The sequence below is a fragment of the Tamandua tetradactyla genome, chromosome 4 (genome assembly GCF_023851605.1).
Source record: "Tamandua tetradactyla isolate mTamTet1 chromosome 4, mTamTet1.pri, whole genome shotgun sequence".
Taxonomy (NCBI): domain Eukaryota; kingdom Metazoa; phylum Chordata; class Mammalia; order Pilosa; family Myrmecophagidae; genus Tamandua; species Tamandua tetradactyla.
Window position 1 is genome coordinate 61145596 of NC_135330.1, and position 16067 is coordinate 61161662.

General features: G+C 36.4%; 3 protein-coding genes across 4 annotated transcripts in view; all 3 read left to right on the top strand.

The window, feature by feature from the left end:
* The first annotated feature begins 1933 nt into the window (after window positions 1–1933).
* ZBED6 (zinc finger BED-type containing 6) lies at window positions 1934–4873 on the top strand. Its single transcript, XM_077156797.1, has one exon. The coding sequence runs from the start codon at window positions 1934–1936 to the stop codon at window positions 4871–4873; it is 2940 nt and encodes a 979-aa protein (XP_077012912.1).
* Window positions 4874–6049: 1176 nt separating this feature from the next.
* LOC143680906 (uncharacterized) lies at window positions 6050–7109 on the top strand. The gene has a single exon (XM_077157477.1). It carries the CDS (start codon window positions 6505–6507, stop codon window positions 6601–6603), a length of 99 nt encoding a protein of 32 aa, XP_077013592.1. The 5' UTR covers window positions 6050–6504; the 3' UTR covers window positions 6604–7109.
* ZC3H11A (zinc finger CCCH-type containing 11A) overlaps window positions 6627–16067 on the top strand; it is a 67492-nt gene continuing 58051 nt past the window's right edge. The window contains exons 1-3 of one of the 2 annotated variants that reach the window (XM_077157475.1): window positions 6627–7435; window positions 14484–14682; window positions 15508–15627. In XM_077157475.1, coding sequence (XP_077013590.1) covers window positions 14629–14682; window positions 15508–15627 — 174 coding nt within the window. In that variant the 5' untranslated portion in view covers window positions 6627–7435; window positions 14484–14628. The remainder of the gene's footprint in view (window positions 7436–14483; window positions 14683–15507; window positions 15628–16067) is intronic. The other variant, XM_077157476.1, reaches the window with a different exon arrangement.

Genomic DNA, 16067 nt, shown 5'->3' on the forward strand with positions numbered 1-16067 from the left:
CATAAAGGAAACTACCACTCCCAGAATCCTCGCGCGTTGCGTCGTGCTGGCACTTTTACTGGCCGGATCTTAGAGCTGAAACTGTAGCCAGGCGCCATCTTTGACGCTGGCAGTCTGGGATTTCTGCTGGTGGTGCTGCTGCGAGGACGGCGGGCGGTAGCGGATAAGAAAGAAGAAAGACGTGGCATCAAGCGGGAACCGGATAGTGTCGTCGGTTCGGTAAAGTTTCAGTTCTCTGGTAACTAGACCCGTTTTTTTGATTCCCGGGTGGCTGGGGGCCAGGGAGGTGGGGAGAGGGTGACGGGAGCGGTCGTGGCCTCCCCTTGTCCCTGGGTCGCGGCCTAGCCCGGGAAGTTAGTACGGGTCCCTTCGGCCGCGCCGTAACGACCTCCTCCCCCAGCCTCCTGACCGCTGCCCTCGCCGGGGCGGGCTGGGAGCCTCAGGCTCCCGCTCACTTTTTCCCATCTACCCCACCCCCACGGCGCCTGCTCTGTCGCAGCCAACCTCCTCCCCCTCCCCCACATCCGGTGGTAGCGAAACCTTAGGAGTCCGAGTAACCCCAGAAAGCAGTCTGTTGTCCCGACTCCCGGAGAGAGAGCTGATACTAGATAGCTTTCTTCGGGGCAACAGTTTCTCTAGTTTAGCGAACCCCCAGTGCCTAAATCGAACAGTGCCAGGAGCTGAATTTACCTACTCTCATTCCTCTCCAGGATCCCACTACTTGGAAATTTTCTCAAACTCCACATACTGAAAGCCACCGACTTTATTCCGGTATCCTACACCCATTCCCTACCCTAATTACACTCCCACTCCCAACCCTCAGCATCGGAGTCAAGAGCAACAGGGACACTTCCGCTCTCCTTATAGGATTGGTGAAACCGTAATGAAGAACACCCCCCAAACTCCCATAATCGGTGCGGATTTCTATGGGGAAGGCCTATATTCGCATCTTCTAGGCCTTGGTTCTGGACCTTGAGAAGGAGGCTGTGGAACTAGTATAGCGATGCTTTTTAGGGTAAATGCATGTAGGTATTGGGGGAAGAGGAGGGATCAACCGAGAACGAATGAAAGTGGTTCAAAGCTCTATATGCTGCTCATATAGAGTTCAACTTGTGAGTTACTCATCTACAGGCTGTGTAAGGGTTCTTCAGTAAAAATTTCTGAAAAATAAACTTGAATTAGCCCTTGCTGCAAACAGTAAATTGAAAAAGCAGTTTGTAACCATGTTTTGTAATTTTATTCTCAAAGCATTATTTTCAGCCAGTCACATTTTTAAAAACTGTATCACTTTCAGTTAGAGCTGAGAGACCTCAGCTAGCATTTGCTGTTAATGACCAGTATGTGGAGTCTGATTTAACTTTCTGGAATTGACATCTTAAAGTGTATTGGCAAAGCACAGTCCTAAATGATGAATGTTGAATGATGCACTATGTTTTTGTTTAAATGAAATTTCCTGAAAATAATTAATTTCAGAATTAAGGAGAAGTTGATGTTACTATCATGAAGCATTACAAAAATACATATTTTTTTAAGCTGAAGGCAGATATAGTTCTTGATGGAGCAGAAAGAACATGGACCTGGGATTTGAAAGACCTGACTTCTGTCTGCTGCTGACCAACTAAGTCTATGACTCTGGGAAAGTGGGCCTCAGTTCTTTTTTTTATAACGGGAGGAGATTGGACTATTTGAATTCAGAACTCAGAGAGTTGGAAGGGATTTTAAAGCCCTCTAAGAAAGAGTTTGGGAATGTTCTCCATTGCTGTCACTTTTCCTCCAAAAATAACCTGGCTTACAAGTTGTTGGTCCAGAGGGAATTTGACGCCCCATAGAAATTGGAGAAAAGGTAACGTAAGTAGAGGGAAACAGCTGTGTTTTTGCTTGCATAATATACCCACTCCTAGATTCTGGTACAGGTTTTGGAGACACAACGAGAATGAGTGTATGTACCTTAAGTGTGCCAGTTTCCTCACTCTCTCCTAGCAGAAGATGCAGCACTTTTAGTAGTCCTGGGATTCTGGGGTGTGTTCCTATTAATTCTAATACTGATGAAGAAGATGTGGTAGAGGGAAAGATGGTGGCAGAAGGAGTGGATAAAGAGGCAAAGTTGCCTGCTAAAAAGAAAAGAAAGAAGGGTTTGCGAATTAAGGGGAAAAGGCGCCGAAAAAAATTGATCCTTGCTAAAAAGTTTAGTAAGGATTTGGGATCTGGGAGACCTGTTTCAGATGCTCCTTCTTTATTAGCTTCCGGTACCCCTGGGCAAGATGAAGAATGTCTTTTTGCGAGCAATATAGAAAAGCAGATCTATCTACCTAGTACCAGAGCCAAGACCTCCATTGTGTGGCACTTCTTTCATGTTGACCCCCAGTACACCTGGCGGGCTATTTGTAACCTCTGTGAAAAAAGTGTCAGCAGGGGTAAACCAGGCAGTCATCTTGGTACATCTACTCTTCAAAGACATTTGCAGGCAAGGCATTCACCTCACTGGACCAGGGCCAACAAGTTTGGAGTCACTAGTGGGGAAGAGGATTTTACCTTGGATGTACCTTTATCTCCCTCTTCCCCTGGAAGCAACGGAAGCTTTGAATACATCTCTACTGATCCATTAGATGATAATAGAATGGGTAAGAAACGTGATAAATCAGCATCTGATGCCCTGAGGGCAGAAAGAGGGAGATTTCTCATCAAAAGTAACATTGTCAAGCATGCTTTAATTCCTGGAACAAGAGCCAAGACATCTGCAGTTTGGAATTTTTTTTACACTGATCCCCAGCATATCTCAAGAGCTGTGTGTAATATATGTAAAAGGAGTGTGAGCCGGGGTAGACCAGGTTCCCACTTAGGAACTTCAACACTTCAAAGACATCTGCAGGCCACACATCCCATCCATTGGGCTGTTGCCAACAAAGATAATGGTGCTGTTGGAAATGGATTAAATGAGGTTGAGACTGAGAGAAATGATCTCTTAAGTGATCCTCTGCATGCAGCAAAGTCTACAGGCAGCCAAGATTTAACAGCTGAAGACCTTAGTGACTCTGATTCAGATGAACCTCCTGTATTGGAGGTTGAAAGTAGAAGATCTGAGAGTCCCATTCCTGTGGCAGAACAAGACAATCTGATGCATGCACAGGAGGGGGAAACGACATACTGTGAAAATTCTCTCTCAAGTCAAATAAGTCAGGCAATTATTCGAATGATTGTGGAGGATATGCATCCTTACAACTACTTCTCAACCCCAGCTTTTCAGAGATTCATGCAGATTGTGGCCCCTGATTATAGGTTGCCTACAGAGACTTACTTTTTCACCAAGGCTGTACCTCAGTTATATGATTGGGTCAGAGAGAAAATTTTCTTAACTTTGGAGAATGTTCCAAGCCAAAAGATCCACTTGACTGTTGATATATGGACCCATGACCCATCCACTGACTATTTCATTGTGACTGTACACTGGGTCTCTTTGGAAACTGTTCCCTCTCCCAATAATGATAGGGTTCCCAATTTTAGGAAGTGGGCAGTGCTTTGTGTAACAGGTCTGGCCAAAGACAGTTTGATAACCAACATTTTACAAGAATTAAATGACCAGATTGGTCTGTGGCTTTCTCCTAATTTCCTCACGCCTAGCTTCATTGTTTCTGACAATTCCTCTAATGTGGTACATGCAATCAAAGACGGCGGTTTTACCCACATACCATGCTTATTGCATTGTTTAAATATAGTCATTCAGGACTTTTTTTGTGAACACAAAAGCATTGAGAATATGTTAGTGGCTGCAAGAAAAACCTGTCATCATTTTAGTCATTCAATCAAAGCCCGTCAGATACTGCAAGAGTTTCAGAATGATCGCCAGCTTCCGTGGAAGAATTTGAAGCAGGATGAAACTGGCCATTGGATTTCTACCTTTTATATGTTAAAATGGCTCTTAGAGCATTGCTACTCAGTTCACCATAGTCTTGGCAGAGCCAGTGGTGTTGTGCTCACTTCCCTTCAGTGGACTCTAATGACCCATGTTTGTGATATTCTTCAGCCATTTGAGGAGGCCACTCAGAAAGTGAGTGTGAAGACCACAGGATTGAATCAGGTGCTACCCGTAATCCATCATCTATTCCTTTCCCTGCAGAAACTCAGAGAAGATTTTCATGTCAGAGGTATTACTCAGGCCCTTAATATGGTTGACAGTTTATCTCTGAAACTTGAAAGTGACACCCTGCTATGTGCCATGCTCAAATCCAAGCCCTGTATTTTGGCTACTTTGTTAGATCCTTGCTTTAAAAACAGTTTGGAAGATTTTTTTCCTCAAGGTGCTGATTTAGAAACTTACAAGCAGATCCTTGCAGAAGAGGTTTGTAATTATATGGAATCTTCACGAGAGGTCTGCAGTATTGCAACTTCAGAAGCTTCTGGGCTCTCAGCTGCAGTAGGATCTGATTCATTTACCTCACCTATAAAAGAAGTTACTTCCAATTCAGGCTCCATTGATAGCTCGGCTGCAGATAGTATTGCTGTTGGGAGCAAAAGCTTTTTGTTCCCTTCTGCCATAGCAGTAGTGGATGAATACTTCAAAGATAAGTATTTAGAGATTTCAGAAGGTGATGATCCTTTGATTTACTGGCAGAGAAAGATGAACATATGGCCAGCTTTGACCCAAGTTGCCATTCAGTATCTAAGCTGTCCCATGTGTAGTTGGCAATCTGAATGTATCTATACTACAAATAGCCACTTTCATCCAAGACAGATCATGAGCCTGGACTTTGACAATATAGAACAGCTGATATTTCTGAAAATGAACTTGAAAAATGTTAACTATGATTATTCTACATTGGTTCTGAGCTGGGATTCTGAGAATGAAGTTCAAAACAACAAAAAAGAAATATCTTAATTTCTTTTTACTCTCTCCATTTAAAATGGGCACTTTTTTTGCTATATTACTGTATCCCTAATTGTAGTTGTTAAATATAGTCATACAAATTTTTCAAAAACAAATCTGGGGAAAACCTGAAAACTCAAAAAGGGCAAATTCCTCAGAGGCAAATAATGTTCATGAAATGAAGATTAACTTCACAGATTTCACAGTAGTAGCTCTCTGTAGCTAGTACTTGAAATTTTGGTTACTACAAATTGAGAGAAAAGATACATTTCTTAATAAAAATATAGTGCAGCATTGAAAGGCCTTGGGTTATTTCTGGCTAGTAGATAGAGCTCTAGTAATTGGTTTTAAGTGAAAATTTCCCCCCATATGGGGAGTCTGATTCCTCTGAAACTAATAGAGTGAAAATAAAGCATACTATGCTGGTATTCCTTTTTTTTTTTTTAAATCCATTTTTCTCTCTCTTTAAAAAAACCTGATGCTTAACTACAACTTGGCAAAAACAAAAACCCACAAAATTGTCCAGCCTCCTCATACTGGTCAGTTTTATAATTACAGTTTATTGAGTGTGATAGAGTTATCCCTTATATTTAGTATTGGAATTGGGAACATGATAAAACAATTAGGAAAAATGCATTCTTTGAATCTCTTTTTAACCTTTATAAAATAATATAGAAGCTGTAAGAGATTGTGTTGGTACATTTGCATAATTTATGGGTAAATGACATAAAAAATTTTGGAGTAGATTGAATGGGAATTGGATTGAAAGCCCCATGAGCATACTTTGGACAGACCTGAGTATTCATTTCCAGAATAGTCCTTTTTATTTTAATTGATCTTGAATGTCTTTTAAAAATATACTGAATGATCCACAATACTGCATTTTTAACTATGAGACTGGGTTTGGCCACTATATTCTAAACTACAAATAAACAGTATTTTCATGTGTTAGGAATCTGCCTAGCTGGTAAAATGAAGGAATTTATCTCAATGATCTTTAAGGTCCCTGGTTTCCACTCTGAAAGTATATTTCTGTGATTGAGTGGAAAGCCAGATAATGACTACTTTTAGTAGAAGCCTGTTAGAAGTTTCAGACTGAATAACTAATGTAAGATCCCAATTTTTCCTTTTTTTCATTTTAGATTTGGGGATATTCCCTGCCCAAAAAATTCCTGGAAAATTGACTAGTATTAAGTGTGAGTAAAAGGTGTCCACTTTTTTTTAAGTTTTGATTTTAGTTTTGTCTTGGATAGTATTTGGCAAGATTTAGCTTAGAAATTATGTAGTATTTATTACGTGAAAATCAAAATTGCTTTGTTACGGGGCTGGTTTCAAAAATTGAGAACTCATTTCTATGTATCAGAATGTTTTTTTTAATTTTTTTATTCTAAAATGGTAAATGTACCATTGTAAAATGGAATTTCAATTTCAAAAGATTACCCTTTACTTACATCCATGTAAATGGATGATTACCAAGTCTTTAGTTGTAGCCATAGTAGTAAAGAATTTGGAACAAGGCTGCATAAGCAAGCCTTTGCAGGGCCAATATTAAATATCATACCAGTGACACTGGTGTTGATATAAAAGAAGAAAAAAGTCTTCCCTTAAATAAGAGTTCTGTGTTTTAACAGTGCCAATTCAGGATGGCTATAATGCTGCTCTGCCTTCTACAGCTTGCTGCACCACTCTGTAGTTACTCTATAACTATACGTTTCTATCTTTTTTGGTTAAACACTCCCTGAAGATATGTTGATGATTACATACATCCATATTATACACATTCATATATGTGTACGGATTTCCCTTCATCTTTGTTTTGTGGGCTGGGCAAAATTTAGTGTAACCTAATGATTTCATGATTCTTTGATATAAGAGTAAGTCCACTGTTTTTATAATGAACCCAAATCTAAGGGGTTTTATATTTATTTTAAAAGGGAAAGCTTACTCAAATGTTTTATTTCTACACATTTATGTATATGTGTGTGTGTGTGCGTATAAGCCAGTTAGTATATATGTATATGGATATTATATACATAAAACACTTTATATTTTTACATACAAGTATGCTTTTATTATACAGATAATAAAGATGGGGGAAGGTTTCTGTTTTTTTCTTAATAGGTGAAGAAATCTTGAAGACCAGAAATTGGATCTTATTGAATTTTGATGTTTTTTGATTTTTTGTTTTTCTTTTTTCTTTTTAAATTGTATTGTTCGGCTATAGAAGATGAATCTTTTTTTTTTTTTTTTAATAAAATTTTGAATTTGAAGTTCATCTTTAAATGAACTCTTTTTTGTTTTTGTTTTTGTTTTTGAGGAGATAACTAACCCTAGCTGTCTCCAGTCTGACAAAGGTTGTTCAAATGGACTTAATCTCCTAGTAGTTGGGAGATGTTTTAAAAACACATCCTGTGTTGACTTGTGGCTGAGAGATTTCCTTGGCAATGTGAGGAGGAAAATTCTTTCTGCCTCATTATTATTAATTCATGGATTGAGTGTTGGTTCGACCTACAGGAGTAATAGATTGGAACTCAGTGAAGACACAGACGTTCCTGTTGAGATCAACCAGCTAATGTAAGTGTGAAAGTTTTTTTTTTTTCCTTATTAAAGGAGTTAACAATTTTGTAATTTAAGGCAAATAATTTTCCTAGATCAGTAAGAAATTTAAAAGTCATTGTCAAGAATTTTTTTCTTGTACTTGTTTATAAGCTTATAGTAAACTTTTTGTTGTTGTTTAATAATGCATGCACATTGTAAAAAAGGTAAAAACAATATTGCCAAGGCAAAAATTCACCAGGAGTTCCATCTCACCAGAGTAAAGCACTGTTGGTAGTTTATCAGAACACAGTTCCGTGTCCATTCACATAGCTCCATATATACCTGCCTTATCTTTTTTTTGATGACTATGTAGTGTTCCATTATATTGTTATGGTGTAATTTAACATGCTTCCTCATTGTTAGACATTTGACTTTTGCCATTAAAAACCATAATAGTCTTGCATCCAATAATAGTGTTCTGTACACATCTGTGAAGTTATTATTTAACACCAGTTCTCAGATGTAAATTTGTAGAATTATTATGTATTACTCTCAGAAAAGGCTGTACCAGTTTACTGAACAACTGACATGGTCTTTTTGATTTGTAAAAACTCTTGATGTATCCCTTTTAAAGGTAAAGGTATACTAATCTTCAGCTGTGTTGCTGATAGATCTTTTGCTATATAAATGTTTCTCATTTTATATGGTCAAATCTATCAGCTTTTTATTATAGGATTTAACTTTGTTATCATGCTAAGAAAGGTTCTTTTACCCTGAGCTCATAAAAAAATACCTTATATTTTTTCTGCTGCTTGGTGATTGTATTTTTATTTATGTGGCATTGCCATTCTTATTCCCATAAACCTACTAGATTATCAAATGTGGCTTGCCTTTTTGATGAGCCCAGTTAGGAATTCAGAATCCTTAGTATAGTGCTTAAATTAACTAGCATTGGTTATGTGAACTAAAACCTCTGCCATCCCTTTCTTGAATTCACCTGGAATTTTTTTGTGCAAATTAGAAATTATTTTTTTCAAATTGCTGGTAGTTTTTTTTTTCAAAATTTTGTGGTTTCAAGTACCGCATTTTTTGTAAATCGTGTTTATTTTTAGACTGTTGAGTTCTGTTAATCTGTGTACTAGTTCATTTGCCAATATTAGATTGGATTATTGTTACATTTCACATCTATTATCAGAACAGGACCCCCCCCCCCATACTTAAAAAAAGTATTCTTTGTTTTTTTCAATTACACTCCTGGATGATTTTACAGTCTATCAAGTTCCAATAATAAATTCTCTTTTGGATTTTGACCTGAATTACATTCAGTGTATTGATTATTTTGGGGAGAAATAAATCTTTAAGCGTCCTAGTTTGTATCTCTATTTATCCAAGTCTTTTGTGCCTCAGTAGTTTCATAGTTTTTTGTTTTTTGTTCTTTTTTAATTTTAATATAATGTAGTTCTTGCATACTTCTTAAATTTCTCCCTATGTATTTTATAATTTTATCATGACTAAGACTTGATTTATTATTATCTTGTTGCTGGCATATGGGAAATTTACTAACTTTTATTTTATCTTTTAACCAGTCAGTACACTAAATTTATTTTCAGTATTTTTTAGTTGGCTGTTGTATTTTCTAGTTTGTAAGCATATAATCTGCAGATACTGAATTTTTTGTCTCATCTTTTCTAGTATTTTTGTATCTTTTTTTCCTTACTTATTTGCTAGAACCTCTGAAATAGTGTTGAATGATAGACAAAGTGGCATTCCTTTATTTGTTTGCTTTTAGTGGATGTACTTCTAGTGTTTTACCATATTACAGATGCTGATGGTTTCTAATAGTTAAGTACACTTAGCTAATGCAGTTCCTTCTAGTTTACTAAGGGTTTTTATCAGGAATAATGTATTTTAGCTTTTTTTTTCTTTAATGTTTTTGGAATCTTATTAAGATGATGGCAGGCTATCCCTGCCCCCTTCTCCAATGAATTGATGTAATGAGTTATATAGATTTCCTAATGTTAGACCATTCTTAGTTGTGGAATGAATCTTTTTTGATCGTGTAATCTTACTCTTGTGGTTCAATTTGCTAACATTTCATTTAGGATTTTTCATCTGTATCATAAATGGATATAGATATAGATCAGTGTCCACAGGAGTTCTTTTTTTTTTTGAAGATGCGTATTGTGTTACTCAGGGTTCTAGGGAAGCAGAACTGGCAGAGTGTGTATGTATATGTATGTAAATATGAGATTTTTATAAGAATTGTCTCACTTGACTATGGAGATGGGCAAGTCCAAATTCTGTAGGACAGGCTGCAAGCTGGGAACTCTGATGAAGGATTTTGATGAACTAATTCTATAGGAGTGCTTTTAAAACATTTTTAAAAGCAATGGAATAGTGCTAGTGACATTTATTTTGTTCTTTTTCAAGTTTTATTTAGTTTTTTTTCCTAAATTCTTTTCCTCAAGCCAGAATAATTCCTCAGATTTTATTTTAGGAATACATGGAATATATAGTTGGAATACTTTTAGAGAATTTTCATGTCTGGAAACTTCCTTGTCCTGAAGGGTCCTTGAAATGCAGTTTGAAAGGCTAAATCTAATATTATAATCTCTTCTTCAGAATTCTGGGTGCATGGCATTACTGTTTGTTGACATTTAGAGATTCAGATGAGGGTCCAATGCCAAGTCTGATTTTCTTTCCTTTGTAGTCAATCTGCTTTTTCCTGGAAGTTTGAATTCAGAAATTTCACCATAACACTGTGTACAGTAGGGATGTCTTTATTTAAAGAAAATTTCTATCTGGCATTTGAAGAGCCTGTTTAATCTAAAGGCACAAGTATGCCCAATTTAAGGAAATTTTCTTGTGTTGTCTTTTATTATTATCTTTATCAATTCTTTCTTTCCTTTTGGAGTTAGCATTGTATAGAAATTGGGTCTCCTGGATCTGTCATATACTTTTTATATTTACATCTCTTTGCAGTTTTACTTGGGATTCTGGGAGGCGCCCTAGCCGTGATATCTTTTGATTCAGTCATTATTGTTTACTGTACTATCTGTTCCCTCTATTGAAATTTCATTTTGGGTGTAGAGGCTCTAAAATTTAGATTTTTCTAGTTTTTTTGAGATTACTCTACCTTTTTTTTAATTGTAGTGTTCATTTATATAAGTGAAACGTATTCTTTTCCAGTTTGCTTGTACTAGAATTTAAAAAAAAAGTTTTTCTTTTTTGAAGATTAAATTGAGGGTGGGGTGGGAGAGAGGATGGATTACTTATTTTGACCCCTCACTTTCAAACAGCTATTTCCAGGTTTTCTTAACAACCTGAATACTTTTTTGATCCTTTTAAAATTTAAGAAATTTATCAGTCTACATCTTGGTTTGGGTTTCTGATTGGGGTAATAGTGGTTCTTGCCGATTTTAAAATTTTAATTTCTCTTTGTCATTTTCTTGAGTAGTAATTCTATTCTTGTTTTTTTTTCCCTACTGAGTTTTAGAAGTTCAGTATGGAAAACAGCTACTTTAAATGAAATTCCTATTCTGTCCAAGTGTGAAGAAAAGGGTGCCCATCTACTTATTCATTCTCCCTACACCTGCCTGTTCTTCCCATAGCTCTGAGGTAGCTATACAGAGCCTAATTTGAAAATAATTGCCATGAAATAATTCATGCCATTTTGTTGTTTCTTATGTTGAGGGGTCTTCCTGAAAACCAGTAAAAGATTTCATAAATGTTCTTTGGGATGTTCATTCTCACCAAATGATACTTTTCCTTTTTTGCATATATATCATTGTAGTTATTTGAACATCCCTTAGAGACTTGGTCCTTTTTGAAGCAGTTTTTGAAATTACTGTTTGGTGTACACTAGAACGTAGAATGTAGTCCCTGGGTTTGAATACAGGGCAGCCTTGCTAATACATTCAACCCTTGTCCCATCTATGGCAACTCACTGGTGGTTAGACCAGCTAGGCAGGCTTGAAATTTTTATGTCTGCGCTATACTATGTTAGAATGCTAAGCAGGTAAAATAACGAAGTCCCCATAATCCTACCAATCTGACAGTAACTTCTGCCAACATTTTGGTGTGTAGTCTTCCATACTTTATTTTATGTGAATATATTTATATGTAACTATTAATAAATGAAGTCATAATATCTATATGAACTTATCTTTTTACTTTTTTTATTGTATAATATATAATATGCAAAGCAAAGAAAGGACACGGTAATTTCCAGAGGACTCTTCAATAGTTATAGGACAGATACCAGAGTTTGTCATGGGCTATCATACCATCCGCTCATATTTTTCCTTCTAGCTGCTCCAGAATATAGGAGGCTAGAAGGTTTAAATATTTTTTATCATTACAATTGACTTTTTTCTTTTTTGTGATAAATAAAACATATATACAAAAAAGTAATACATGTCAAAGCATAGTATAGCAGCTTTCAGTGAACAGATTTCAGTGTTTGGTGTGGGTTACAATTCCACAATTTTAGGTTTTTACTTCTAGTTGCTCTAAGATACTGGACACTAAGAGAAATACCAGTTTAATGATTCAGCAATCATAGTCATTTGTTACCTTCTCTGTATAACTCCACCATCACCTTTGATCTCTCTGACCCACTCTTTAGGGGTATTTGGGCTATGGCCATTCTAACTTTTTCATGTTGGGAGGGGCTGTCAGTAATATGGAATAGAAAGGTGGAATTTGATGATGTTCTATAGAGGCTGGCCTCTTCAGGTTTCAGGGCTTGTCTTGTCCAGGAACCCATCTGGAGGTTATAGGTTTCTGGGAAGTTACTCTAGTGCTGGAACCCTTGTGAACTCTTATATATCACCCTAGGTGTTCTTTAGGATTGGCTGGAATGGTTTTGGTTGGAGTTTGGCAAGTTTATGATTGGTAGCAATGTCTAAATGAAGTTTGCGTCTAAGAGCAACCTCCAGAGTAGCCTCTTGACTCTATTTGAACTCTCTCAGTCACTGGTACTTTATTAGCTACACTTCTTTTCCCCGTTTTGGTCAGGATGGCATTGCTGATCCCGCAGTGCCAGGGCCAGGCTCATCCCTGGGAGTCATCTCCCACATTGCAAGGGAGACCTTCACTCCCTTCACAGGGAGGGCAATGATTTCACTTACAGAGATGGGCTTAGGGAGAGTGAGGCCACATATCAGCAATAAGAGAGGTCCTCCAGAAGTAACTCTTAGCCATACCTATAGATAGACTAAGCTTCTCCACTACTACGTAAATTTAGCAAGAGTAAGCCTCAAGAACAAGGGCTTGGCCTATTGATTTGGATGTCCCCAATGTCTGATGCAGTGTCAGGGGATTCCCTGATGGTAAAGTGTAATAGCTCCATAATCTCTTTCCCATCCCTCAAGGGACTTTGCCAGTACCTCTTGATTATCTGCTTAATATATTCTAGGATGTATCCAGGTATTACAATAATCTGTACGGGATTAAGGGCCCTTATTCTTATTCTGGGCTCCCTGTGTTTCAGTTGCTCAAATATGCTATCTGTACAGGTTGAGTTAGATTATGTGGGACAGAAAATTTAGGGTCTAGACAAAGGAAACCTTTCTTCCTTTGGTCTCAGAGTGTATGTGGTTCTATAATACAGTGTCTTCCTTACCCCTGTGTTCTGAATTACCTTAATCCTGACCTGATTGGCTTCGTTCTTATCTCTAAATACGAGGTTATAGATATATAAAACAGCCTCTCTATCTACATGAACTTTTGTACCCTTTGAAAACAAAAATATTATCCATAATTGCATAGGAAAAATATAATCTTTAATGCTTCATATTGTCATATAATTTGGATCTACCATAATTTTTTTAAACAGTCCCCAATTTTTGAACATTTGGGTTTTTAGAGACAAGATGGTGATAGACATTCTTGTGTATTATTACTTTGCATCTTTGTCCTGTATTTACCACAGGATAAATTCTAGAAAGAGAATCCTTGGGACAAAGGGCATGCACATTTTAAAGGTTTTGGTATGTGTCAAGGAGTAGACACTTAATCCTAACCTAGGTTGTTGACTTAAGATTGGTTTCATCTTGGGATGCTATACTATTCTTAGACTAAGATTTATTAGTGGGAAATAGGCTTAAATTTGGTTTAATTGATTTCGGGTTGTATATCAGTGTTTCTGAAGCCTGACCTTTTGGTGTAGGAGTTTGTGGAAACCCCTTCCATACTCTGATATGGCTCTTGGTACATGCTTTTACTTGAAACTTTCCTACACACTTTGGTGTCAGCCAGATTGTGGCCGGGACTGGAGTTTCCCCCATTGTAGAAATATTAGCTCTTTTGTTGAATCACTATTTTATGGAAAGAGCTTTGAGGAATTCCTGTGCTCCTTGTTTGTAATTAGTATACAACTGTTGGAGCCATCTTCATTATGTATTATGATATTTTCAGAGGCAATGGTTTTTCCAGTTATTCTAGTCAAACATGGTTTTCCCCACATAATTAATTAGTATCCTTTTGGAATAAAAATCCTTGTGAAAATATTGGAGTTTTTATTAGGTGAAAAAAATTTAGTATGTCAGAAATGTAGATTTAGCAGCTATTCTGTGTAAAATAATCTAAATATGAAATGTAGATCATTTGTGTATGCTGAGCATTGCAACAAACACCATAGAGAATTCAAAAGAAAAAGGATGTGGCCCTTCTCCTTAACAAAATATTAACATTGTAGATGGGAATGTACAATATTCACATAAGAATTAAAATATGAATCAGTGAAATACTAGTGGTTAATGAGAGGGGGAGGGATAAGGGGTGTGGTATGTATGAGTTTTTTCTTTTTCTGGAGAGACAGAAATGTTAAAAAAAAATGATCATGGTGATGAATATACAACTATGTGATGATATTGTGAGTCATTGTACACCATGTATAGAATGTTTGTATGTCTGTAAGGTTTACAATAAAAATATTAAAAAAAAGAATCGGATTGTTTGCAAGGCAAGTACATACAGGCAGATACCTGTTAAGTTTTAGTGTGATTCCATTAGTCAGATTGATTTGGAGAAGGAAGTTGGAAGAATTTACCTGCAAAAATTCATTGTCTCGTCATTTTAGGATTGCATTTTATAGACGATTTCCGTGATTGACTTGTGTTTTGGAAGATTAAACCCGTTTCAAGAGGACTTGGAGCTGGTCCTCGTCTTGAGCAAGGAGTGGCTGGTGTTCAAGAAGCCACTTCTAATCAAGGATCCTACTCAGCATGCCTAATCAAGGAGAAGACTGCTATTTTTTTTTCTATTCTACATGTACCAAAGTAAGAACTGGCATCTCTAAATTAGTTCTTTCCTACAGTTTTCTTAATAAAATTACATAAGATTTTCCTAACATCCCAACTTGTTTTTATGCTTTGTTTTGCTCAACTGTTTACTATCTGCTGCCAGATTTTTAATAAAGGATAGGATATCTTTCATGGTTTTTTTTTTGTTTTGTTTTTCATTTTATATATAACTAATTTTTCCATGTTCTCCAAAAGTGAAAAGGCCTAAGGCATGTAATCATCATTTAGTGTTCTCTAATTTGTAATTGAACTTTTCAAACTATCTTTGGAATTAGGGGCACTTTGGTTTGTGGGTTGCTAACTTTGATTTTATCTATTTTATATGAAACAAGTGGATGGGTTATATTATACTTCTAGATATTGTCAGAGGTTGAATTTGACTTATCCCCCCAGAATTCCTACTGCCTCCTAGGAATACATTCAGTATAAATCTAATCTGTTAAGTTTCTGGATTTTCCATCAAAAGCTGGAGTTACAGAAATCAGAATGTGTGAAACAGTTTCAATAATAAATTGTAAAGTATATTTTCAAAGAGTACTTAGTACTACCACTTGTCTTTTCCCCCCAGCTCTCAGCTGTGTAATTCATGTTGTCAGAACAGATGAAGGGTGCTGTCAAAAAATAAATTGTATAGGAAATTTTAAGTTTGTTACCCTCAGTTTGTTATCTTCCCAACTAAGTTGTATTCCACCTTAATTTTTTCTTTACTGTTTTATCATTTTTTAGAGTCCAAGAAACTCTTATTCTGCTTATTTTAACCTGGGATGTATTTTGAGGCCATTCTTTTCTTTTTACTTACAGGGAGACAGCTGCCCATTCCGTCACTGTGAAGCTGCACTAGGAAATGAAACTGTTTGCACATTATGGCAAGAAGGGCGCTGTTTTCGACAGGTGTGCAGATTTCGGCACATGGAGATTGATGTAAGTTTTGCATTTGTGTTATCATGATGTTATAGGTAGTCTGGGGTTATAGTGTGCTACTAAAAAAAATGGGGGAAAGTCACATTTTGTTTTAGACATTATAAGTGGATTAAATTATTATTTTTTTAATAACCCAGTGAAGTTTCCATCATTATTATAATGCTCACTTAATAGGTAAATGTTATAGAGCATGAATTGGTATACTGTTTCTGAAAGGCAGTTTGGTAATATGTCTAAAGCCTAAAAAGTATGTTGGAGGAGTATTTATCTATATTTCTATATCTTTTCCTTTTTTTTTTTTTTAGCAATCTCAAACTTAGAGATAAATTGCAAGTACAATATAAAACTTTTTTTCTGAACTTTTAAAGAATTGTTACTGATTAACTCCAAATACTTTCATGAGTATTTCCTACAAACATGGACGTTCTCCTATATAACCA